General features: G+C 41.7%; 1 protein-coding gene across 4 annotated transcripts in view; it reads left to right on the forward strand.

Moving 5' to 3' along the window:
- GRHL2 (grainyhead like transcription factor 2) overlaps window positions 1–26,344 on the forward strand; it is a 155,842-nt gene that overhangs the window by 55,741 nt on the left and 73,757 nt on the right. For all 4 annotated transcript variants that reach the window (XM_019810127.2, XM_034668387.1, XM_019810124.2 and 1 more), the window contains exons 5-7: window positions 9,524–9,579; window positions 12,657–12,813; window positions 16,973–17,084. In XM_019810127.2, coding sequence (XP_019665686.1) covers window positions 9,524–9,579; window positions 12,657–12,813; window positions 16,973–17,084 — 325 coding nt within the window. The remainder of the gene's footprint in view (window positions 1–9,523; window positions 9,580–12,656; window positions 12,814–16,972; window positions 17,085–26,344) is intronic.

Raw genomic sequence — 26,344 nt, forward strand, 5'->3', positions numbered from 1 at the left:
AAGTTTTAAGTGAAATTTGAATATTTCGGTAATTGTATACAACATCAGAATCAATAGAAATTCCCCTCACCCTAGAAGTTTCCTTGAGCCCCCTGTGTTTGAAACGTCCTGTCTTGCTCTGGGCCAGCACTAATCTGCCTTCTGTCTATAGTTTCACTTTTTCTTTCACTTTCTGAGATTCTGTTTTGTTGCTTCTATTAAAAGACTGTTTTGTTTACTTGCTAAGTAGTATTCCATGGTAAGCATATATCACAATTTGTTGATCTGTTCACCAATTAATGGACAGATTTGGTTTGAGCTCTTGTGAATAGGCTGCTGTGAATGTTCACGTGTATGCTTTCACATGGACATGTGCTTTCGTTTCCTGGGTAAATACCTAGGCCTGGAATTGCCGGGTCATGTGGTAAATGTGTGTGTAACTTTATAAGATACTGCCATACAGTGTTTCAGGGTGGCCGTGCCATTTTCCTTCCCATCAGCAGTATATGAAGGTTTCCCTTTTCCTCATCCTTTCCCAAGCTTGGGGCTGTCAGGCTCTTTTAACAGGAGCTATTTTAGTGGATACGTGATGGTGTCTCATTGTGGTTTGAATTTGCTTTTCTCCGATGTGTAGTGATGTTGAACGTTATTTCATGCGTCATAATTGGCCATTCTTACAACTTTTGTGAAATGTCTGTTGAAATATTTTGCCCAATTTTAAAATTGGGTTATCTGTCTTCCTTCAGTTAAGTTGTTAAGAGTTTCTTAAATAATGTGAAGCCAGTTACATGTTGTACAGTCTGGCAGCCTTCTTGTTTTTTAAACTATGTCTTTTAAAGAGCATCAGTATTTAATCTTGATGAAGTACACTTAATTAATTTTTTCTTTTATAGTTGATGCTTTTTATGTACTGTTTAAGAAGTCTTGGTCCAACCCAATGTCACAAAGATTTTCTCTTGCTTTTTTTCCCCTAGGCTTTTAATAGTTTTATCTCTTACATATAGGTTATGATCCGTCTTGAGCTAACTTTTGTAATGGCGTAAGGGAAAGGTCGAGGTCCTTTTTTTTTTTTTTTTTCCTGGGGTCATATCTATATCCAGTTGTTCCAGCACCACTTGTTAGAAAGACAGTCTTGTTTGCATTTAGTTTGGGATCTTTGTAGAACTGGTGTAATCGTGGATTAGCTCTCCAATTTTTGACCCAGAATATTTAATGCATTTTTTTTTAATTGGTTCAGGTCAGCTTCTTTGACATTTAGGAGCAGTGCTTCTGTATTTGAGCAGTCCACCCAGGACAATAAAAGACAATGGCAAAAGGCAAAACTCGTGGTTTCTGATTTCCTAAAGAGTAGTTGTGTGCTGGCAGCGTGGCAAATACTTGCAGCCTGTTGCCTGCTTAATTGCCATTGGGACAGCATGCAGCTACCTGAGGTTGAGATTGCATCCCAAATAACAATATTTAAAAAATAATAAACATTTCGTGACCTTACTTACCATAGGCTGGGCATCATTCCAAGTGAGATATACTCATTTCATCCTCACAAAAACCCTATGAGGTATGTACTATTTCTGTCATCTCTATTTTCCAAATGAGGAAACTGAGGCACAGAGAGCCTGCTGATGCCCATGGTCATACTGCAGTAAGTGGCAGAGGTGGGACTTATCACAAGCACTTAGGCTCCAGGACCAGTATCCTTCCCCATCACCTCTACACTCTCAAAGAAGACTGTGCAGGGTCTTCTAGTCCTCAGTAGTTCGTTCCTAAACACAGTGAGTGACGCACCCAAACATTTTTTTAAAAACTGAGCGTCCTTTATCAATGTCATTAGATGTTTCTTATCTTTCAGATGGGGAGAAGAGGAAAGGGACTGGCTGTCTGCAGTGTTGGTGGAGAGTTAGGCAGACAAGCTGCTCTGGTGGCCCTTCCTCTCCTGGCCATAGCCATTCCTGAGTTCCTGCTCTGTTCTCTGAAATCAGGGAAAAGCAGAGTGAGACAAGATAAATTCCCTGCCCTTAAGAGGCTACCTTATTTCTTGAGTTCTGGTAGCTTTATAATCAAACTTTTAATGTCCTTATAATAAAAATATTGTCTTAAACTTAGCTTTCTTAGCTTCCTGAGCCATATTGCTTGAAATGGTTAATAGTTAATAGTTGGAGCGCCTCTGTAGGAAAAGCAAATTACTCCACATGGCAATGTCAGATGCATACTTTTTCACTTAAAGTTTGCCACTGATGTTTTTCTCACCAGGTGTGGAAATAGTCCATTAGTAACAGAAGATCCCATGGATGTGGCCCAATGTCAACAGAACCATCATGCTGTTTGGGGGATGTGTTATCAGTTATGTTTGTGTTGTAGATAAGGAGGCTTGTGAAAAGAAAGTATTGTATTTGGGGTTTTATTTGGAAATAGATGAGAAAATAACTTAACCAGAAACTCAGTGTGAAGACTGTTCTCACTAAATTTGGTTTAGCTGCCCTCGTAGCCTTGGAAATCAGTGTTTATGTTGCCTATTGTATTTAAATCTGACATAAATTAAACGGAATGATCTTTAGTCATGGCATCGCTAACTGGTTAAGATTAGGTGAGCTCAGAGTAATTTCACCGAGTAAATTTCACTAAGAAAAATTTGTCTAAAATCTAGTACTTCTTTTAGGCAAACTATTAAAATGCCTAAGATTCTTGTTGTATTAGCAAATTTCATTTTTTTAAAAAAATTATTTATTTGAGAGAGAGCGAACGAGCACAAATGAAGGGAGGGCCAGAGGGAGAGAGAGAGAGATAGGGGGAGAGAAGCAGACTCCGTGCTGAGCACAGAGACGCAGGCCCCGATCCCACAACCCAAGACCATGACCTGAGCCAAAATCAAGAGTTGTACACCCAAACGACTGAGCTATCCAGGTGCCCCAGCAAATTTTATTTTTTTTATCAGAGATTGATTCTTCTGTATGTGTGTGTTAGGTGGGTATCAGAGAAGGGAGCAGTTTGGCTCAACTCAGGCTGGGATTTTTTTAAGACAGTGGTAGCATTAAAAAGTTCTTTAATGGATTGATTTTAGCTAATTTGATTTACATTTTATTCTCCAGCCCCTTTATAATAACATTTGGTAAATATTTACTTCTACTGGTGTTAGATGCTGTGCTAGATGTGGGAGTAGAGGACAGAAGGAAGGATGCTTTGACTTTTGTCCTCTGGAAGCTTACTCTCTGTCTGTATTTGTGAATAGAAATAATGATAGTTGCCATTTATTTTGTGGTACTGTGTGCCAGCCACTGTGGCTTACATATTTTTTTTCTAATCCTTACTATAATTCCAAAAAGGTGTTATTGTTTCTATTTTACTGATGAAAAGATAGCTTCAGAGAGGTTAAGAAACTTGCCAAAGATCACACAGCTAATAAGCAAAGGAATATAACTGATAAATACAAATCTGGGAGGTACTAACACCTAGGATGCTTTTAGGAACCATGTAAAACTTAAGACATGGAAGGAAGAGGTTTTATAGAAAAATTATATAGTCGTAATAAGAATTAAAGTGGAAGGAAGAATTTTCTTATTCTGTACTATAATTTTGTGTCAGTTAACAGTAGTCCACCCAGCTGTATGAATGAAGGACCACCAAGATCTCAGTGATTTAATACATTAAAAGTTTATTTCTTGTTAATAATAATCCTGATACATGTCTGCAGACCTCTTTTCTTATTAATATCTCAGGAATCCAGATTCCCTCCATTTTATGACATTACCACCTCTATATGTGGCTTCTGGGTCACCCCCGCTGGGGAACTGAGATCTTAAGATTGCAGACTAACTTGTAAATAATTTGACCTGGAAGTGACCTGTATCACTCTTGCTCATATTTCATTGGCTTGAACTAGTCACATGGTCTTAACAAACTGCAAGAGGGCTGAGAAGTTTAGTCCTGCCATATACTCAGGAATGAGAACTATATATGGGCAAGCACCAGATATTTCTATCAAGTGTTTTGTAATTCAACCCCTGGTATATTATTTGTCAAATTAACATAGTTTGCAGAGAATCCTGAAATGAAAGCAAAAGATGATTATTTGTCATACTCAAGAGATATATGATGGTTTATCTATTGATTTTATATTCATCTGTAGACTGATACTGGAAGTTATCCTGAATTTAAGCCCTGTCCAGCATGATTAACTTTTAACTGGGAGTTCATTTCCTCCCACGTATTCAAATAATAAAACCTTAGTGAGAAAAATATGGTGTATTACACACACACACACGCACGCACATACACACACGCAAACGGAATAATAAGCAGTCATTAAAAAAAGGATGCGATCTTGTCATTTGCAACAACATGGATGGACCTAAGGGGTATTATACTAAGTGAAATAAGTCCGAGAAAGACAAATACCATATGATTTCATTCATATATGGTATCTAAAAAACAAAACAAATGAATAAACAAAAAGCAGAATCAGACCTATAAATACAGAGAACAAACTGTTGGTTGCCAGAGGGAAGAAGGGTAGGGGAATAGACAGAATGAGTGAAGGGGAGCGGGAGATACAGGCTTCCAGTTATGAATGAGTAAATAATGGGGACAAAAGGCACAGCAGAAGGAATGTCGGTATTACTGTAAAAATGTTGTATGGTGAGAGATGGTAGCTACACTTCTAGTGAGCACAGCATAACATATAGAGAAGTTGACTATGTTATGCACCTGAAATTAATGTAACATTGTGTGTCAACTATACTCAGATTAAAAAAATTTTAAAGAATAAAAACCTTAAAAATGTTGAATCAAGTACTAAATTGGAATATAACTTCACTTGTGACTAATGCACCTGATTTTACTATGTTTATTTTAAACATATGATATAATGTATATGGTACCATCAGGCTTTTATCATTTTATTACATCAGTTTGTTTTTGCATCAAGTAAAGTTTTGGAAAATCCTTAGCATATACATTTTATACTTTAGGAAGATTAAGATTTCTCTATGTGTGGTGAAATTTGGTGAAATTGGATGACCCATTATTCAGATTCATATCTTCCCACCTCATGAATAAAATGGCTATGGAAACCCCACATCTGTTAAAGCTGGTATTTTGCAGCACCATTTGATAGTTTGATCACTCTTCCCTCTTAAAAATGCTCTTGGGTTCATGTCTACAGCTTCAGTTATCATGTATCCTAAAGACTTTCAAATTTTTTTCTCCAGCTCTGTTCTCTCCTCTTTGCTCCAAACCTTTATATCCAACTGCATATGACTCTCCACCTATCCCAGATCTGATTTACAGTCTTTCCTTGTATTCTCCACCTTAGTGGGTAGCATCACTATCCTGGTTTTTTGATATTTTACTCTCCCCTCATCATCCATTATCAGTTCTATCAGTATTACTTTCTGAATATCTCTCAAATCCATCCATTTGTCTCCATTCTGCTTGCACCATGCTGGCCCAATCTGTCATCATCTTTGGCCTATAATACTGCCTGCTTTTGTACACTCTACCAGGGATGGTGTTTTTGACATGCTTATCTGATAATGTCACAACCCCCCCCCACCTTAAATCCCATTGCTTTTAGGATTAAGATCTAAATCTTTAACAGATATACCACCTCATCTTGTACCTCTTTCCCCCTTGTGCTCTCTGCCATGGGCTCCATTCAGTTTTGTGAACCTGATATACTTCCTCCAGCCTCAGGACCTTTGTGCACGATGCTCCATGTTCCAGAACTGTGCTGTATAATGCCATAGCTGCTAGCCACATGTGGCAATTAGAATTAAATAAAATCAAGAATTTAGTTTCTCAGTCCCACTAACTACCATTGTAAGTGCTCAGTGTGACTAGTGGCTACCTTATTGGACAATGAAGATACAAAACACTTCCATTTTTACACAAAATTCTATTGGACAACACTGTTCTAGAATATTCTTCACCACCTCCCACACCCTCCTGTGTGACTTTCTCAAGGAAGCCCTTCCCGTCCTTCCTTCAGTTCCTAGTATAGTCGATTTTCTTTGTACCTAAGTCTCCCAGCCAAAGACTACCATGAACACATCTGTAATCAGGATGACATTTATTTAGCCTGCTTCAGCAGGGGACATTTAGGGACAACTCAGTAAGACAGAGTTGGGAGGAGCTCTTCATAGTGTTTGGGCTTATACTGGATAAGTGTAAGGAGGGATTCCAGAAGTGACAGCCAGCTCTGGACTGGGTACAAGAAGACAGTGAGGCAGCCTGGAAACTGGGTAACCATTGTTCAGGAGATGAGATCAAGACTGAGGATGCCTTTGTCAGGAAAGCAGTGGTCCCTCAGAAGGAAGACATGTTACTCACTTCGTGGCTGTGTTACTGTCTTCTGAGCTTCTGTTGGCAACGTTCCTGTGGGCATTGTGTGCCACTGGACGTAGTAGTAGTAGTCAGTGGGACTGATTTTTACTTTCTCAGTTGTGCTGTGCTCTCTTAGGACTCTGTTGCTCTTCTCCAGAGTGCTTGCACACAGTTTGTAACTTTTTGAATGAATGACTTTTTACGGAATGTGTTTCCTCTCCTAGACCAGAAGCCTCATGAGAGCAGAGACCTCTTCTCTTTTGGTTCACTTTGGTACCCATAGCACCTAGCATGCTGCCTGATACAAACTAGATGCTCAGTCTTTATTGGAAGAGTGGATGAATGAATAAATGAATGATAAGACCTAAAGAATTGGTGGCTGATCAAAGACATGGAATCAGAAAATATCTGATTTTCTGACAGTTGAAGAATCATTTCTCTTTTTACAGTAGATTCTTAGCAGATGTCTCTTTCCTCCCACCCAAGAAAAACATTAGAATTCAATATTCAAAATTTAAATATAACAGTCTAATATTGCCTGATATCTCAAGTCCTTTCAGGGTAGTCGTTAAACTATATGTTATCGTACCTTCTTTACTATCATTTTTCTCAGTCCAAATGAAGAAATGTATGGATGCATTATATCAGATCACAGTAAGGTATAGTGATGTTGGCTGCCTGCCTGCCTTTGGGCATCCTACAAATTATATTAAAAGGTTTCCAAACAGTTGGTAACTGTAACTGGAATGACCCTATAATCCCAGTACTAAATCATGTAGGGCCAGATGACCCATTAATGTGATCAGGTCTCATAAAGGATTGTGGTGTTTTCTGGGTGGAATAACCTTTTTTTTTTTTTTTTTAAATTATAAAGACAATGTAAGAGAATTAAGGATACAATTTTAACCTTGAAAAAAGTAATATCCACATTGCTAACATGTCTACTATTTTTATTTTTTCAAGTTCTTGTCCATATGTACTCACGTTATTAGAGTAGGGTTCTTTATTTTAGTCAGCATATAGTTGACAGTCTTTTGAATCTGAGCAGTTGTGCTGTATCACACCTTCTCACATCACCTGGGGATTAGAACCTTTGAATTTATCAATCCGCTGTGTTGTAGTAGGCTAGCCTATCCTTAGGCTTCAGAGTTCTGTGGCATGGATGGTAGATTGACTGAGTACCACGTTTACTAGTACTGGTTCACCCTGTGTTGTTACTACTGGTTACTGCGTATTCCTTCAAAGAAGACCTTGGAAGTGCATCTCCTCTATCTCTTCCTTGAATGCCCTTTTCATCATGCTACCTTCCTACTCCAAAATTTCCTAATTCTTAACTATACTAAGTGTAAATACCTTTTCATAGATCAGCCCTGTCCAATAGAACTTTCTGCAACGATGGAAATTTTCCTTTATTTTCTCCAGTGTAGTAGCTACTGGCCACATATGGCAACCTAGTACTTAAAACTGTGGCTGCTTGCCATCTGGAACTAAATGTTTGACCTAGATTTTTAAGTCCTTTCTTCATAATCAAATCAAGCCTATGTCCTTGGTCCGATGTATGCGCCACATTTGTATCTATCATTTTGTCTTGGCTTATGTTGGTCCTCTCTCTGCTGGATTATTTTTTCTTAATTCCTTCAATTAATGCAGCTTCTCTGAGGCTCCCAGGGATTAGAGCAATCTCCACAATTTCCATGAAATCTTCCTGTAATCTTGCTGACCTTCCTTTCCTGACAATGCCCATTTTGTGTTTCTCCAGCTACTAGGTCACCTGAATGAGTGAATGAATGAATGAATGAGTGAATGAATGAATGATTCTAAATAGACTTTCACGTCTAGTCATTTGCTGTATTTTACTTCCATTTGTTTTTGCTTATGTGACTTTACCCATCTTCTTGACTAGATTTTCTATCTTTGAGGCCAAGACAGTGTTCTATATATTTTCTGTATTTTTTTTTTTTTAAAGATTTATTTGACAGAGATAGAGAGCCAGCGAGAGAGGGAACACAAGCAGGGGGAGTGGGAGAGGAAGAAGCAGGCTCACAGCAGAGGAGCCTGATGTGGGGCTCGATCCCACAACGCCAGGATCACACCCTGAGCCGAAGGCAGACGCCCAACCGCTGTGCCACCCAGGCACCCCTATTTTCTGTATTTCTCTTGGCACCAGTCAGTTGGTGGAGCCCCAGAAAATTCCCATTGAATGCTTTGTTGATTGATTGATTGATCGTTTGATAGCTTTCCTCCTGAGAGGCAGGAAAGTTGTTTCTTTGAAAGTGATACTACAAAAGGTCACAGTGAGGGGACCGGGTATGTGTGGTCAGTCAAGTGCTTTTTCATTCTTTTGTATTCACTTTAGGATCAAGAGTTGAGGCTTTTGTGCATCTGCTTTTGAAAGGGTTTTAAAATATAACAAAGTGCATCCTACTTGCACTAAATAACAAATGGAGATCTCTGGATCCAAGCCTCCTCGTGTGTAATACTAGGACTTAGAGTTTCCCTCCAAAACTTGCTCTTACAATATTGTGATAATGATGATCTTAGAGAAGGGTACTGAATATGGTCAAGTGATTACTATATAATAGAATTTAATACACACAGACAGAGCTCAATAGGTACCAGGTACTGTACTTAGTACTTCATATCTATTAACACATTTAAGGCCTCTTAATCTCAAATCACTGTAAATGAGCATTTTACAGATGGAGAAAATACGGCCCTTGCTTAAGTTTATACAGGTAGCAGGTAAAAGAGTCAGAAATTGACGCTAGACAGTCTTCCTAACCACTCTAAATACTGCCCTATGCTATGTATGCTATGTGGTCTCTTGGTAATCAGTGTTCCATTAACTCAGAATTTGTGACTTTTGGACTGAGCATTGGAGATAATAGAAAATGGAAGAGATGTCTTATGTGTTTGAAGAAACATGTTCCAGTACCTGCAGACACTTTCGGGACACCTGCAGACATGTGAATATGGACATGTGAATAATATGCAAAGCACAAATGCCTTTTCTGTTGAGTGTAATTCTCAGTGTGCAGGTGATATGCAAGTTGTGTGCACAAATGGTAGCTATTTTCATTGTAGTTGAAAACACAATACTAAAAAATCTATTATCTTCCTTTCTGAAGTAAGGATAAAACAGTTTGGGCACATTTGTTACTTTTTTTCCCCTTTTTTGCATGATGACTTACCTATTTGTTTTAATTTTGATGACTTTTAAATTTTGCAGAAATTCCGGAGTGCTTCAGTTGGGGCTGAGGAGTACATGTATGACCAGACATCAAGGTAGGCTATCAGGAGGTGCCTCTAGAAACGAATGAACTGATTACACTTTAAATGTACCCCAAGTTATGCTTTTGAACCTTTAAAAGAAAATTCTTTTCTCTATACAGTGACTTCTAAATTACTGTTTCCAATCTTGACCTGTATTCTGAGGTCTGTACCCTTTTTCTGTCCTTCTGTTGGTTAGATATCCCTTCTTCGGTGGTTCTCTGAATCTCAGACACATGGGCCTCCAACACAGCATGTGAAAAAATGGAACTCTTTGCCTTTCTTTTTCTCTTTTTTCCTTTCTCCACTTCTTTCACATCTGTTCTGCTTTTATTTCCTATTGTGGCTAATGATGTAACCATCCTCCAGCTACCCACTCTGGAGGTGTAAAGATCTGCCTGACTTTTTGCTACACTTTCATCATGCTTGCCAAGTGCTGAACGTTCCTATTTTACCTGTCCTGTCCCTTGCGACTTACTCTTGGTCATGTTCTGAATTGTTGTGATATAACTGATCTTCCTGCCAACACTTTCTTTTCCCTTCTGTTCCACTGTACACATATTTAGCTGCCAGCTATCGTACCCTCTGTTGCCTTCCATGTACAAGCAATGTGAGAGGTATGGGAATAAGATAGAACCTCTCCTTGCAAGAGGCCCATAGAGTTTTGGAGGGGAAATGTAGTGATGGACAGTTGTAATACAGTTTGCTAAATGATGAGTCAGTCCTGCTACAGAGGTACTTAAACAGAAAGCTGAGAGGACCTATAGATCTCTGTGTGGTGGGACTTGGGAGGGTGGAGGAAGGGCACTAAGCTTGCAGGAAGAGACATTTGAGCCAGATGTTGTAGGACTGTGAGCAGGAGTTTTCCAGGGAAAGAAGGAAGATTAAGAACATTCTAGATAGAGGAGCCAGGGGTTCAAAGACCTTGGTCATGCTCATGCCTGTAGACAGGAGAGAATGGCAAGAAATGAATTGATCTCTCTCATTTCACAAAATTTATCGGACCATTTCAGACAGGATTAAACACAAATTACTCATGAAGGTCGTCAGGGCCCTCTATGTGCTGGTCCCTTTTTACTTTAAACCTTGTGTCCCATCGCATTTCTTGCTACTTTGCTTTTACATGTGTGGCCCTCTTCTGTTCTCTCTGTTTCACCTAAAGTCCTCCTGATCCTTCAAGATCTTGCTCCAACCTCAGGCTCCCCAGTCATCCTCCCCAGATCATCTGAGTCAGAATTTCTGTGTGTCATGTTTGTGAGGGGGAGGGTTAAGGTGGGGAATATAGAATTCCAAATCACCTTCTAAAATGTGGAAATACATATATAATATGCATGCTATGATCCCAAATCACCATGTAATCAGCTATCAGGCTGGTGAAAAGAGCTTTAACCTGCCAGTCACAATCTGCCTTCTCTTCCTGCTGCTGTCATTGTCCACTGGAGTGAGCAAGGTTCTCAGCCTCTCCTCACCTGTGAAATGAGGAAGATGGTTTTACTTCCTGTGTTATGGATAGACTTGGGGAGCATGAACTCCCCGAAATTATATTCGGAACCATTTCTGTTCATATGTGCTTTTTTCTGGGGAGAGGGTTCACAGCTTTTCATGTTTTTTTACGCAGCCTGTGCCCTAGACAGGTTGCAAGCTGCTGATCTAGGTAATTCCTAATATCCTGTCCAGGTCTCAAATTTTGTGATTCAGTGGCTGTATTGAAATTGCTTTTTCCAGGCAAAATGACAGTGAAATTGCTTCTGTCTTGAATGATTTATTTCCCACCCTGTTCTAAGATACATATTCTGGAATTTGCTTAGTTTATCAGCTTACACGTAAGGTTTTTATCATGGAAAGAGGAATATTATTATGCCCTTCCAATTTCTTTCTCCTTATGAAATCTACAAAAAAATTAAACATTGCAGAAATATTTAACATAGAAAATAAGAGTCTCCCATAATCTTGTAAGTAGACCATTTTAAGAGGTGAACTTTGAGGCATTTTAGACCCAGCCTTTCAAAGACTATGAAATTAAAGAGCTAAGAAAATAGATAGGCCCAGTGAAGAGCTTCTGATGATTAAAAAAGTGCACAAAGAATTGGTTATTGGATTATTACTATGAGACATCCTGCAGTGTAGTGGAAATAAATATTTCTGAAAGAACAAAAAAGACCATGGTTCATACTTGTTGTTTATTTTAAATGATAACATTCTTCAAAGTTGGGAAAATCAAGTGTTTTTGTTTTGTAAATTAAATAATATTTTAAAAATATTAGGGAAATTGTGTAGAGCAGGGATTTGCAAACTTTCTGTGCAGTCGGTTAGATAGTGAATGTTTTAGATTTGGCACACTATATGTCACAACTACTAAACCCTGCTGTTGTAGTGTGAAGGTAACTGTAAACAAGACCTAAATGAACAAGCATAGCTAGCTGTGTTCCAGTAAAACTTTATTTATAATAATAGGCAGGGAGCTGGATTTGGCCAATGGATCAAACTTTGTTTGCAGACTCCTTATTTGGAGCAGTAGTGAGACCCTTTCATGAATTCTTTTGTGGTCTTAAAAACAGAAAACAAAAAAACAATCTGTTATGGAACTAGATTCCAATAATGAATGTCTGAGTTTTAGATTTTCACATTTTGAAATGTTGTAAAGTGGGTTATAGCTATTTGCAACATCTTGGTGATATAAAAAGAGGGTTAAGTATAGGTATGAATTGAACAAAAGCTTTCACACATTTGGTTTACTGCTAGCATGAAAGTGGCAAATTCTATCAATTCTTAAGCCTCAGGCATTACTGATTGCCCTCCAAGACCTAACAGGTTCTCCTGGCACAGCCTTGCATAATTGGACAGGCACCTCATGGACTTTCTCCCCTTCTAAACCATCTGGTTTATGAGCCACTATTAGAAATGTTGTGTACATTGTATTAGCAGTGACCTTTGGTCCGGTCGCATCTCTTTTGCTATATGCTGTGTTTTGTCTCTGAAGTAGAGTAAATATTGGTTAATATTCATACAAAATGCTATAAATGTGAAATTGATTAGGAAGGCAGAAATGTCCAAGTGAGTGAATCTGACCACTGTTTGTTTTCTGTTCACAGTGGCACATTTCAGTACACCCTGGAAGCCACCAAATCTCTGCGTCAGAAGCAGGGGGAGGGCCCCATGACCTACCTCAACAAGGGACAGTTCTATGCCATAACGCTCAGTGAGACTGGAGACAACAAATGCTTCCGACACCCAATCAGCAAAGTCCGGGTATGAGCCTCATTTCTCAAATAAAGTGCAGAGGGATCACATGAAGGGAATTGCTACCTCGCAGTCTTGTGGAAGGGTGTGGAAAAAATTCCAAAATAAATAATTCTAGAACAAATGTCAGAGAGTTGGAGCAGGAGAACTCACTGGCTTACAGTTTATCATTTTAATCAGTAACCAGTAAATGCCAGGGAGGGGACATGGTTGGGACATGCTTTCTGACTGTATCCAAGGAATTTTCCCAGCTTCCTTCATTGCCTTTGTGCTACCTAGTTGTTGTTCTTGTTTTCAATCAATTGATCTTAATTTTTCAAGCAAGTAGCTTTAAGTCAGACCTTATTTGTGGGCAGGAAAAGAGCCACTGCTGTCTTCTGTATGGGAGGATATGATTTATTCTGTGTCCCTGGGTCCTTTGCAACTTGGTTAAAAAAGCCTTCTGCAGCCCAGTGCTTGCTTACTCAGGAGTCAAGTGAGGCATGATATGATCCCTACCACGAGTGACTTGGTGGAATTTTTACCTTCATGAGTGTTAATTCTGTTTGTGGGAAATGGAACCGTGCTGGAAGCCTCCCAGCTTCTGGCATTCTTGCTGCTGCCAAGAAGGGAGGAAACTGGTAATCCTTCTCTACTGAGAAGGAAAATCATAGCAGAGCTCTCTGAAAAGAGGTTGAAGGGCTTTCCTGCCCTATTGTAGAATGATTTATTTTACATGCTCTGTGCACAGTGCCCACCCCACCTTATTTTGTCTGTAGCTACCGCCTCCTGAGCTCTTCAGCACATTGAGAAGAATGCCATGCTGTGTGTAGAGCGTAGTGAGTTTACCCCCATTCCAGACTTCCCTGCAAAGGCAACAGATGAGGTAGAAGAGAAAGAAGAGTATTTGGTCACCTGCTGGCCAGCTTGTCTGTTACTAGCTCTAGGTAAAACAATTTCAGTGGTGCTATCTGAGACAGCAGGGTTTTCTGGCTTTGTTTCAGTGAGAAAGATAAGGAAGGATTGCTGCTCATTTCTCAGTCCAGCGGTTCTTCCTCCCTCCAAGTCTGTCCCAGTCCCTGATCAGAGCTGTAGGAGGCAGGGCAGTTGAGAGCGATAGGAAGATGTGGAGCTCATGTCCCACCCAAGGCTGAGCCCGTTGCAGGTGGAAAGGTGCCTGGTGTGTTGTGTGCCTGCCAGGGGAATTGGTGTGTTACTACTCTGTGGTCAAGGCTGTGGCAGAGGGATGCCTTCCTCCTCCTCCTCACCTTATTGGTGGAGGGATATAATAATAATAACCATAATAGTAATAACAATAATAACAATGGCAGAGAGATGCCATAATAATAACAATAACAAGAGCCACGAAATAACAACTAATATTTATTGGGTATGTCTTCTCTGTGCCAGGCACTATGCTAAGTGCCATGTATCTAGCAATTCGTTTGAAACCAACACAACCCTGTGAAATAGGCACTATTTTTATAATATTGTAGATGAGGAAACTTGGCCTTTTAGAGGCTAGTAACTGGTAAAGGTTACACAGCTAAAATGTGAGGGAACCAGGATATATCCCAGGCAGTCAGATTCCTGGATTTATTCTCTTAACCACTAAGGTACACTGTGTTAAGTCACATGGAGGGCTAAAAGCCAGAGGCATTTTAGCCTGGGATCTCCCTCTGAATATATATGCTAGACTTCACACCCCTGTACCCTCACATGTGGATGCCTGTTAAGAAGACTCTGGATAAACTTACTTTTTAAAAAACAGTCTTGTAAATTACAAGGAAGTGTATAACTCATATACACCCTCTTAACAACACCATTATCAGCACCCTGAAAAGATGGTGGATGGTTTGCATTCTAAAGCCATGACAGTAGTTTTGAGTATAGAGACTTTTCCAAGAATTCTGCTTCATTGAAATCATGTAAATAATTTATTATGGAAGTTTTCTTTTCATATGTTTCATTTTGGCCAAAATGAGCCCTCCTCTCTTAAGGACTTCAATCTAATACACTTGGAGAGTTAGAACGGTGTCTCTCAGAGGGGATCTTTCTTATTCCTCAGCTCTGGGAGAGCAAGCAATGTGGAGGAAAGAGGGATGCACTTGGAACTTACCCGCATTAATTTTGGAGAATAGCATTTCATTCTGAGTTGAAGCATGTACGCTTGGTAATAGCATTTTCAAACTGCCTTTTTTTTAATCACTGAAGACACAAATTTACAGACTCAGAATATTCCATTACTTAGGCTAAGGTAGTCATCTGCTAGAAAAAAAAATTACCTGTTATTTTTATTTTGGAGCAGAAAGAAATAAACACCAGGAGACCATGGAGTGAACTTTTACATATACAGTAGTCCCCGCCCCCTTATGTGCGGGGAATACATTCTAGGACCGCCCCCCCCAGCCCATGAATGCCTGAAACCATGGATGGTACCGAGCCATATATATGCTATGGTTTTTCCTTTACATACATCTCTATGATAAAGTTTAACTTCTACATTAGCACAGTAAGAGATTAACAATAACAATAGTAAAATGGAACAGTTGTAACAGTTATAAAAGTTATGTGACTGTGGTATCTCGGCCTCCAAAATATCTTATTGTACTGTACTCACCCTCCTTCTTGTGATGATTTGAGATGATAAAATACCTATGTGGTGAGATGAAGCGACATGAATGACGTGGGCATTGTGACCATAATGTTAGTCTGCTACTGACCTTTGGGTGATAGATCAGAAGGCACTCATCTGCTTCTAGGTTATGGTTGACCAACTGTGGGTAACTGAAACCATGGGTAAGGGGGACACCTGTAAGTGGCAAAGTTTGAGGGAGCAGGAGAGAGAAGAATGAAGAGCTTGGAGCTCATAATTCCACCAGCCCAGAAGTGGTTCCCCTTCTTGTCATTTCTCCATGTACCTTTGAGGTTCATGCTGCTTGTGAATTCAAATAATATGGATATATATTTCTAAACTAGTGTTCCTATCAGATACCTGCTTTCTTGTGTAACAAATGTTCACACATACTTTGGGAAGAAGCCAGATTTTGAATGGACAGTACAACTGCAAGCGTGTATATGGAATCTATAATTTGTCAGGCACCAGGGCTACTGTCCTTGTTGTCTTTGAGTTTGAAGTCAATGGGAAGACATTGCCATTGACTGAATAATCGTAAATAATTAGTAAATGACTACAAGCGTGTAAAATGCTACAAAGGAGAAGTTATTAAGGAATGAGAGTCAATGAGATGTTCTGGAATAGTAAGAAAATGTCTAAGAAATATTTTGGTTTTGGAATAAGAAGGGGAGAGCCAGTATCTCTGATACTGCTGTTAAAGGGATTTTGGGCGGTTTGTTTGTGTTGGTAACTTCTCCATCTCGTAAGTGACAGTCAGTTAATGTGTATTTAGTTTAATGTGGGTTTTTCTAATTTAGAACCAAAATGGGTTTGGGATTCTTATTTCTACAAGATATAATTAGTTTCTCAAGCAAGTACATCCAAATTGTGTTGAAATAAATAAAATAGTTGACCTTGTCTCTTTTGGTGTGTGAGATATCTGTAGCTTACATCCTCAGTACGAACTCATATTGTAGTATTTCTCTCATTACCTTAGTATTTCTCTCATTACTCCAGTATTTCACCCTGAGGCACTTAATTAGGCTAGAAGCAGATGCTTGCTTCTTTACAAATGGCGCCAAATTCTACATTTAAGAATACAAAATTTAAAAAATGTGTTTGTTTTCAGTACAAAAAAAATTTTTTTTGGTATTCCCACTCACCTCACAAAACAATAAACGTGCTGTTAATTGGTTAATTTGGTTGTTTATGACTCACAGTAAAAATGATGTGGGGGGGCTCCTGGGTGGCTCAGTCAGTTAAACGTCTGACTCTTGATCTCAGGGTCATGAGTTCAAGCTCCGTATTAGGCTCCATGCTGCGTGTGGAGCCTACTTAAAAAAAAAAAAGTGATGTAGGATTCTTTTTTCTGTGTACTGTTCTCTTTCATCAAGTATTTTTTAAGTAGGCCCATTTTTAAACAAAAACTGTACAGCTGAGCTTGTTTGGGCTTTTGTCAAGCAAGAAAAGCAACCCTATAGAAACAGCTCTGGTAGAACTGCCGGAAGGGGAGGCTGTGAAGCAACAGAGGCACCAAACAGAAAGTAAGATGTATGGTTCTCCCCTCTGCAGAGTGTGGTAATGGTGGTCTTCAGTGAAGACAAAAACCGAGACGAACAGCTGAAATACTGGAAGTACTGGCACTCCCGGCAGCATACGGCAAAGCAGAGGGTCCTTGACATTGGTAAGTTGACCTTGGCCTTCCTGTGTTTTCTTTGGTAAATTGACATGTTGTCATGATGCCAAGGAGAGCTCAGCACACAACTCACAGCGAGGACCCACATAGCTCTTGGGAAGATGTGCCAGGCACTAGTCTGGGCACTTTTCCTTTGTTAGTACATTTAGTACAAATAGGCGGAGACAGCAAAATCAGGCTAAGCTGAGTGCAAAGCACTGTTTGTTCTATGGAAGCCAGCTGTGACTCATAGAATAATAGTGATACATTTGGATTTGCAAGGACTATGCCAGTTTCTAAAACATGTTTCCATGCCCTCCTGTGTTTGGGCCTAATGGCCAGTCCGGCAGACCAGATGAACTCCTATCTCCCTGTGACATGAGTAACCCCAGGATCATTTGGCTCTAAGGCACTTGTGAGGGTCGCCAAATGGAAAGTGGCTCTCTGGTTCCCTTCTGCTCCACACATGCCTGCTGTTGATAGTACTAGGTGGTCTGGCAAATGAAACCTTTGAGAAATCTTTTCCAGCAGTAGAGGAGGAACAGATCTGGCAAGTGCATTTTCTGGAGTCTGTGTATTCTTAAACATGATGTCTGTTCTCTAGAGACCAGTAGTCCCCTGGGTGGGACTCAGGGTTAGGCCAGGAAGGCAGAGCCCATGCCACGTGGTCCCATGGAGGGAATTTGTTGCAAAGATGGGGAGGGCTGAAGGCACTGTGAGGCAGTCCAGAGATGAGCAACAGCAGGAGTCTGCTGCTATTCGCTGTAGGCCTGGAGGATCAGAGAGAGGAGGTTGTTGGTGTTGGGGGAGCCACCCAGCAAGAGCTTGAACCATAGTGGGGGCTGCCCCAGCAGGAGCTGGGACCACAGACAGAGCAGCTTTGCAAGAGGAGGAAGAACCACAGAGGAGTCACTGCCAGACACAGCTTTCAAAGAATGCCAAGAGGGAGGAGAAGAAGGAATGCCCTGTTTTCTCCCTGTCTCCCACTCTCCCACCAGTGCTTCTGAAGGGCCATATTTACCCTGAAGCCACTGGGTACATGATCCTAGCAAATGCAGTTTGCAGGAATCAGCCGGGATACAGTAAGACAGGGGAAGTCAGGGATCGAATCTTAAGTTTCTAGAGATTACTTAAAAACACTGACAGTAATATATGTGTTTCTAAGTAATTTTAACACTTTATATGATGTTTTTATAAGAAATAAGTAATTTCTCATTTATGGGCTTTCTTACCTCATTTTGCAGACCAGGAGGCTGCAGACCTAGTGAGTGTAGACAAAGTAAAGGTTTCCATTGTGTTGGGTATCAGAAGGTATTATTGAGCCATTGTTTTGATTTCTTACACACGGCAGTGATGGATTTTTTAGACCTTCCATCTCACCCTTGCCAAGGTCCCTTGACCAATGGCAGAGAGGTTAGTGATCACATTAGGGTTAGAGACTCACAATAGAACATATTGAAACTGATTGTTGGTTTATCCTGCAAGAGGGTTACACCCCTCCTTGCCCCAGTGCATGCCTGTGTGTGTAAACACACACACACACACACACACACACACACACCCCTCCTATTAACTAGTCAAACATATTTATCTAATAAACCAGGAAACTGAAGCCCAGTGAGGCCCACTGACCCACTTTTCCAAGGGACTTATCCTCAGATGATTAGTGCAAGAGCTAGGATAAGACAGTCTTCTTCACCTAGCTCATACACGGAAACTACAAGATTGATTGACTAGGACAAGGAGTTGGGGATACTTGCCTTAACCTGCTTTGTAGCCGATCTGCGTAGAGCAGAGGAACAATTTTATTTTATTTGAAAAGTTAGCCTTATAATTATTACCCAAGAAAATGAGAGGAGCAATTAAATAGAAATATGGACTAGGTCCAAATAAGGCAAATAATAAAAACATTTTACTGGCTTACCTGTTGGTTCAACTTTGATATTGTTATAAGATTTACTTTTCTTAGACCAGAATCATTTCTCAGCTCTCACAGGACTTCAAATCTCATCTCTCTTCTTTATTGCCTCTTGCCTGTCTTAGGACTTTTCTCTGTAACCCTTTACACATGCATGTGCACACATGCAGGCACATGATTTATCTTTGAGATTTAGGACTTTTACTAAGAAGCTTTGTGGCTCCTCGGGCTACCTGCCCTGAAGCCGAACCCAAGGAGTATTAAATCAGTCCCTTAGCTTCAAATGGAAAATTGATTTTCTGACCACAACCTCGACCTGACAGCTACTCAACAGAGGATGAGGAAATATGCAAAAATCTTAGATAATTCTTTCCTTTACTAGACTTACAAAAAAAATCAAACCATGTGTTCCTCTGCCAGTGGATGGTTAACGCCATCTCCAAGCTAAAGGCGGAGCTGATGCTGGGATGGTGTGTACGTCTGTGTGTGGTGCCCCGTCAGCAGGTAGCTCTGGAGTGCGGTGCTGAGAACATTCGTGAAGGCTCCACCTTGCTTCCACCAGGGAGGTTAGCCTGCCTGCTGACAGTGAAGAGAGGCTGAAGGGTGCATGTGCCATGTAGTGGCCAGTGTGGGTGGAGAACCCTCTAGTAGCCTAAAGAAAAAAAGGAAGAATCCAACGTTTTAAAATGTTTTACCTTTCTTAACCTCCATGAAGCTGGAGTTTACAGTCAGGGCTCCAAGGTTGCAGTTTCCAGATCTCCACCAGTCACTGTGGTCACCAAGTTCAACCGCGCCCTCTAGGCAGTGACCTTGAAGCTGGGATTTAAGACTGAGATAGGGCCCCTTTCACTAAAGCAGAGATTCAGAGCCTGTGTTCTTCGGAGTCTGAGGGTGGACTTAGGGGAGCCTCCGGCTTCTCAGGTCATGCACAACACAGTTTGTGTCTAGCAGTGTGCATATTCTTTCTTCTCGTTTTTCAGGGTTCCTGGGATAACCAGCCCTCCTCCAGCTCTCTGCCTCTCTACCTCCACTCCAAGCAAAGCCCAGTGGAGCTTTCACCTTTCTTCATATCTTTTCTTATTCCGTATCCCCTCAGCAGTCATGCTGAAGAACTGCTCTGTTGTCTCCTGTACCCTGCAGTGATGGCTGTGAACATTCTACATCTTTCCTAACTTGCATTTGTCTCACTTGGATTAGAATGTTGGTTGTTCTTCAGGCCTGCTCCTCATCTCCCACATACTGCTGATCCTCTGAGTAGCTGCTCAGTACTGGTTGCCAGATGGGGAGAGGACCCTCAGTGTCTCTGCTGGAGTCGTTTCTGTGGGTCCGTGCAAAGGGCAGCGGGAGCCTGAGGGCCTAGGGTGCAGAGAAGGAGGCCGCTCCTCAGAGCACGTGGAGCCTTGGCTAGCAGTTTCCTTGTATCCTGATTGGAGTTCACGGTGAGGCTGCTCCTGCGTCACACCAGGCACGGCTCTCCTGGGGCAGATACTCACACATTACGTAGTTTATTCCCTCACTTTTTGTAGGTCTTTGCTTGTTGTCACCTTATCAAAGCGACCTTCCCTCTTGCCTTACCTAGACAGCACACCCTCATCACTCTCCAGCCCCTCTACCTTTATTATATTGCAGAGCATTTATCACTACCCTGCATGTTACTTATGTATAGATGTTTCTGTGTCTCATTGCACCCACCCTCCAACTAGAAGGTAAAGCCCATGAGGGCAGACCCTTGTCTGATTTAGCACAGGGCCTGAGACATAGTGAGCTGTCAATAAGTATTTCCTGAATGAATGAGTGAATGAGTGAATGAATGAACAAACACATGGATAAAACTCTTATGACACTGACAGAAGGCAGGGCTCTGGAAGGAGTGAACTGTGTCTTAATAATACCTCCCATGTGTTCCTTGTCTTCTGGCACCAGGCTCTTTCTATACATACATAAATATTTTGTCCTTTGTCCTCAAAACATCTCATTTTGTTGTTTAAAAACTGAGGTGGTGAATGGTAAAGAATTTTACCCAAGGTCATGTACCTGGTAAGTGGTATCGGTGGGATGGAAACCCAAGATGCCTGAGTTTGCACTCCTTGTTTTTTATTATTCTCTGTCCTTGCTCCACTGTACATCATCTTTATATGGCAACCCCTAGGTAGTTCTTGGCCCCACTAGGCCCTGATGGCTTGTAGAGTGACTGCAGACATCTGTGACCTGATCTTGCGCTGACGTCCTGCTTCTCGCCTCTGTGCCTTCCTCTCCAGACATTGAGAATGTTTTGCAGTTTGGGGGTTGGGACTCTTGGTTGCTGCTAGTTCTAACATTTCTGAAAGCCAGTTCAGATATGTGGTTCTTGTACATTAGGCCATAAACTATTTTGTTTGGGGGAAGGTGGCGGGGGGGAAGGAAACATTAGCAATTAGTTCTTACTTGATAAAAGTAAAACAAACAGACCTTGGCTCTAGTGGCTCCTGCTGCTTTTCAAAGCATGCGAGCAGAGTTCTCCAAGCCTCACAAGTTCTTTCTTGTGAGCTCGTTGAATAACAACAATTATTCCAGGTCATAAATGAGTTTACATTCTGCAGCCCAAGGAGCGTTCCTGTGCCAATTAGACCTCAGACCTCCTGTGTGGAAGAGCCACTTAGATTGTTTCTGTTGTTTGCTCGTCTCTGATTGTGGACGTCCCCTTTTAAGGACACAGGGTTAGTGCTGGTCCCATGTTAGTTCCCAACAGCTTGCAGAAAGGCCAACTTACTCCATATTCACTCAGCAAACAGGCCAGACCTTCGTTAGGACACAGGGTTAGTGCTGGTCCCATGTTAGTTCCCACCAGCTTGCAGAAAGGCCAACTTACTCCATATTCACTCAGCAAACAGGCCAGACCTTCGTTAGGAACTAGCAATTCAGAGGTAATTAGGACAGAGCCCTGTCCTCAAACTGCTCGAATCTGCTTATGATGTGTGGCTAAGATGTCACACAGTGAATGGTGTCTTGGAGGAGCGCTTCCCTGAGGAGGTGTTTCTGAGACCCCTCTGAAAGGACGGCAAGAGCGCGGCAAGAGCACGTGAGGTGAACAAGGTGGGGGAGGGTGCTGCAAGCCAAGGAGACAGCACAGGCTTCTACAGGAACCAAGGCAGAAGAACCAAAATGAGATTGGCAGATCATTTTATCAAGTCTGATGAAATTGTTAGCACAGTGGGAGGGGGTGGAAACTGCTATATGTACTAGTGAGACTGTTCCTTGATGGAACTAACACAGAGGGTAAGGTGAAGGAAGGAAGTCCTGAGTAAATGGGGTTGAGGAGATAAGAGAGAAGCGTTTAGTAGCTGTGGAAGGGCGTGCTTTTTTTTTTTTTTTTAAAGATTTTATTTATTTATTCGACAGAGAGACAGCCAGCGAGAGAGGGAACACACAGGGGGAGTGGGAGAGGAAGAAGCAGGCTCATAGTGGAGGAGGCCTGATGTGGGGCTCGATCCCGTAATGCCGGGATCACGCCCTGAGCCGAAGGCAGACACTTAACCGCTGTGCCACCCAGGCGCCCCTTCGGAAGGACTTGCTTTTTAAAGGGGAATTGTAGGGATGCCTGGGTGGCTCAGTCGGCTAAGCATTGGGTTCTTGGGTTTCGGCTCAGGTTGTGATCTCTGGGTCATGAGATCAAGCCCTGTGTCGGGCTCTGGGGTGAACACAGAGTCTGCTTGAAATCTCTCTCTCTCTTCCTCTGTTCCTCCCGCTTGTGCTCTCTTTCTTTCTCTCTAAAATAAATAAACAAATCTTGAAAAATTAGGGGCACCTGGGTGGCTCAGTCGGTTAAGCATCTGCCTTCAGCTCAGGTCATGATCCCAGGATCCTGGGATTGAGCCCCATGTCAAGCTCCCTGCTCAGCGGGAGCCTGCTTCTCCCTCTCCTCCCCTCTTGTGCTCTCTCTTGCTATCTCTGTCACTGTCTGTCTCTCTCTCAAATAAATAAATAAAATCTTAAAAAAAATAAAGGGGAATTGTAGGGTGACAGAGATGTGAAGCATAGATGGGATTTTCTGGTTTCAGCTTCTGAAAGGAGTCCTGAGTAAAGCTGTTTCCATGTGGTACATGCTAAAACTCCAGGCCTCCCGTGGAGGCTAATCAAGCCCAGCAGGGTATGTGGGGTCCAGGCCCTGGAAGGCTGTAGGCCTTCGAGGGCCATTGACTCATGCCACCTGTGTTCCAGTGGCAAACCTGCCCTGCAGGTGGAATGTTTGGGAAATGCTATCTCGGGGTCTTCATACAGGAGCATCACCACAGCCACATCACAGATGTTGAGGGTGATTAAGCTCAGAGTTTTTCTCCTTTGGCTGCTTTAACACTATCTTGGCTTCATAAAGTCTTGTTGTGCAGTTTTGTTGGGCAGATATTCAAATGTGTGTATGAACTTTTTTATATTGAACTGTAGCATGCATACCTTGTTTTTAGTTAATCCATGTTTTCTATTGTTGAACCGAGTGGATTTTAGAAATCCAAGAACATGTAAGAAAAGGATAATAAAAATTGTATCTATGTGTTGTCATTCATCCAAGTGGGTGTATTCCATTTGGACATCGGTCTTCCAGATTGCTGTTAAGGACAGATGGAGGGGAATGTGCAGAAATAACAAGCAAATAGGATATTGTAATGAAATGACATTTCTCTGTAATGAGTTGCAGGACTTGAATTCAGAAGCTTTGGATAACCATTGAGATTTTTGGCAGCACTGTTGTGGGATGATATCTGTACTGCACAGATGTGACTCTAGGCCAACGTGGAGGACAGGGTGAAGGGCAGGAGAGACGGGCAGTGGGAAGACCAGTTGGAGCCAAGTGAATGATGGAGTGCACCCAGAGGAGTGCATTGTAAAGGATACAAAGTTATCCCAGGAACAAGAGATACATTCTAGAACTGAGAGATCCTTTGTGATGACTGGCTTTGGAGATAAAGGAGAAGTAAAGGATCACAGAAGAAAAGTGCGGCCTTGCTAACTAAATGGGTGCCCTGCTCCTAGGTAGGGGTTTCAGGAGGAGGGACGTGGCCAGGAAGTGCATGTTGGCGGGGGCTGTGTTCAGCCAGGGGCGTGGTGATTCTGAGGCACCATCTATACACAGAGTAGGTGGGACTTACCCATGACTCTGCACCGTGGGGTTCTCCAGTTTTGCACGGTGTGAGCCACTTAACAAAATATTTTAAACGAACCACAAATGACAAAATGAACTGGACTACACAGCAAGCTTCCTCAAACAGTGGATAATTCCAAAACCACTCTCTGGGGAAGGCATATTTTTCTCTTTGTTTCCTTTCAAGGAGGGAAGGAAAGTTAGAAGAGGTTCAACAACTAAAATTAACTTTATAGAATGAGAGCCAGAAGCTATGATAGATAAATTGAAGCACAGTCACATACAATTTCTCTCTTCCGAACAGAATTAAGACTTACTTCACTACCTTACAATGCAGATGTTCCAAAATAAGGACTGTGGTTTTTACACTTTCACAGTGGGTGGTGTGGATTGTAAAATAATGACGGGGATTCCACAGGCATATCCAAATAAGCCTCATTACTTTACAGTCACATCCAATGAACCATTATTGATACAAATTTGTAGTTAATTGTGAAACCGACTATTTGCTCTTCATTCCGTCTCTGTCTTCAGTTTCGATTCACAGTAATCTTTCCCTGTATCGGGAAGTGTCAGTTATGTTGTTACTATTAATCCTGTAGTTTTCCATGGTAATTAGCAGGCAATTATAGTTCATCTTTGATTATTAGCATGTGATTATTGGATTTTCATCTGTGCCCTCATCCAAATCTATTTCTTTAGAGCCAATTTTTAAATACCAGTTTTATCTTAAGGTAAAGCTTTTCTTGAAAACTTTAGTTCTAATGAAATGGAAACATTTCTTGAAGTTTAGTTCTCAATAGTTTTCTTTGGGGGTCGAAGGGAAGCCTTTCAGAAGACTCTCCAGCACAGAATTTAGCTGTGAATTACTCCTCTTGGCTGTTCTGTCCAGGCCTGGGAACTCTTTCAAATAGGGATTGTGATTAAAATTAAGTAACACTTTCTCTCTCTCTGAGTTTTCTAGAGGAGGCTGTCTTCAGATGTGCCCTACAAGGGTGCTTTCTTGCAGGTTTTATCGCCAAACCTGGGCTGGGCCACCCAGCGCTGTGTGGTTATGTGGGAGGGCGAAGATTCAGGGGTGGTCGGTGGGAGGCAGCTGCTGCCTCTGAGGGTCGGGTGAGGTCAGTTAGCTAGGACACTGCACAAGGTCGAGGCCTTGGAGACAAGAGTGCCCCACAGCTTGCCTTTCTCTTGGCTGGGGTGTCCCACCTGCCACTGAGTTTTGTTCTGTAGAGGTCTCCCCCACAGAGTCAAACAAGCCTGCTCTCTAGCTGCAGTCAGGAAGATGTGGGTCTTCCCCCCTTTAAAGATAACTCAAGTGGAATTTCAAGTTTTGATCTGGATGATTTTCACACTTCTGAATAGATATGAAAAGTAAATTTGACTCAGAATAAAACAAAACCTCTTGAGGGCCCCTAACGTTAAGAGTGAAATCACTGGGCTGCTCCACGCAGGGCCGTGAGTCAGAGCCGAATCAGAGGAGCAGCCTTGATCCCTGCTTCCTTCACAGGAGGGAGGAGGTGGGGTGGACCAGCACTAGCCACAGGGGTCCTCCTCGCCTCCACTCTGACACATGGGGGGCACCTTCTGCTTTGAGCGAAGTGCTATAGCCACAGTGACTGAGAATTCCTTTTCATCTTCAAACTTTGGTTAGAAAAACATTTATGTGATAAATGTAGGAGGCTAATTAAAGTTATATATTTTAAAACATTATAAAATGCAAGTACTCTTTAAAGTTTATTCCTAGTTCAGACAGAAAATACTGATCTTCAGTAATCACTGAGCCACTGTGGGTTTTCATTTATTGCATTGCAAGTTTCAGTATGCGTCCTAGAAGCTCATTCTGTTGGGGACAACAGCTCTGGGGAGAAGCACTTCCTGCTCAGTGTGTGTGCTTAGTGTGACCCAGAGGTATCCCTCACCTTCCCTCCAGCAAACGGTCCAGAACAGAGCCAGAGTTCACAAACTGCCCATGTCCAGGCCCGATTCTTGGAGACTCCCTTTTAAGTTATTAGCTGGGTTTTCCTCTTTCCTTCCACTCTGTTTCTTATAAAAGGTGTCCACTAGCCCACATCCTATACCACTAATGTCTCTCCATCCAGTACAGCCTTTTATTACATTTTTTAAAGATTTTATTTATTCATTTATTTGAGAGAGAGAGAGAGAGCCCAAGCAGGGGGAGAAGCAGACAGAGGGAGAGGGAGAAGCAGGCTCCCCACTGAGCAAGGAGCCTGACAT

This window comes from Ailuropoda melanoleuca, chromosome 9, assembly GCF_002007445.2.
Source record: "Ailuropoda melanoleuca isolate Jingjing chromosome 9, ASM200744v2, whole genome shotgun sequence".
NCBI classification, from domain to species: domain Eukaryota; kingdom Metazoa; phylum Chordata; class Mammalia; order Carnivora; family Ursidae; genus Ailuropoda; species Ailuropoda melanoleuca.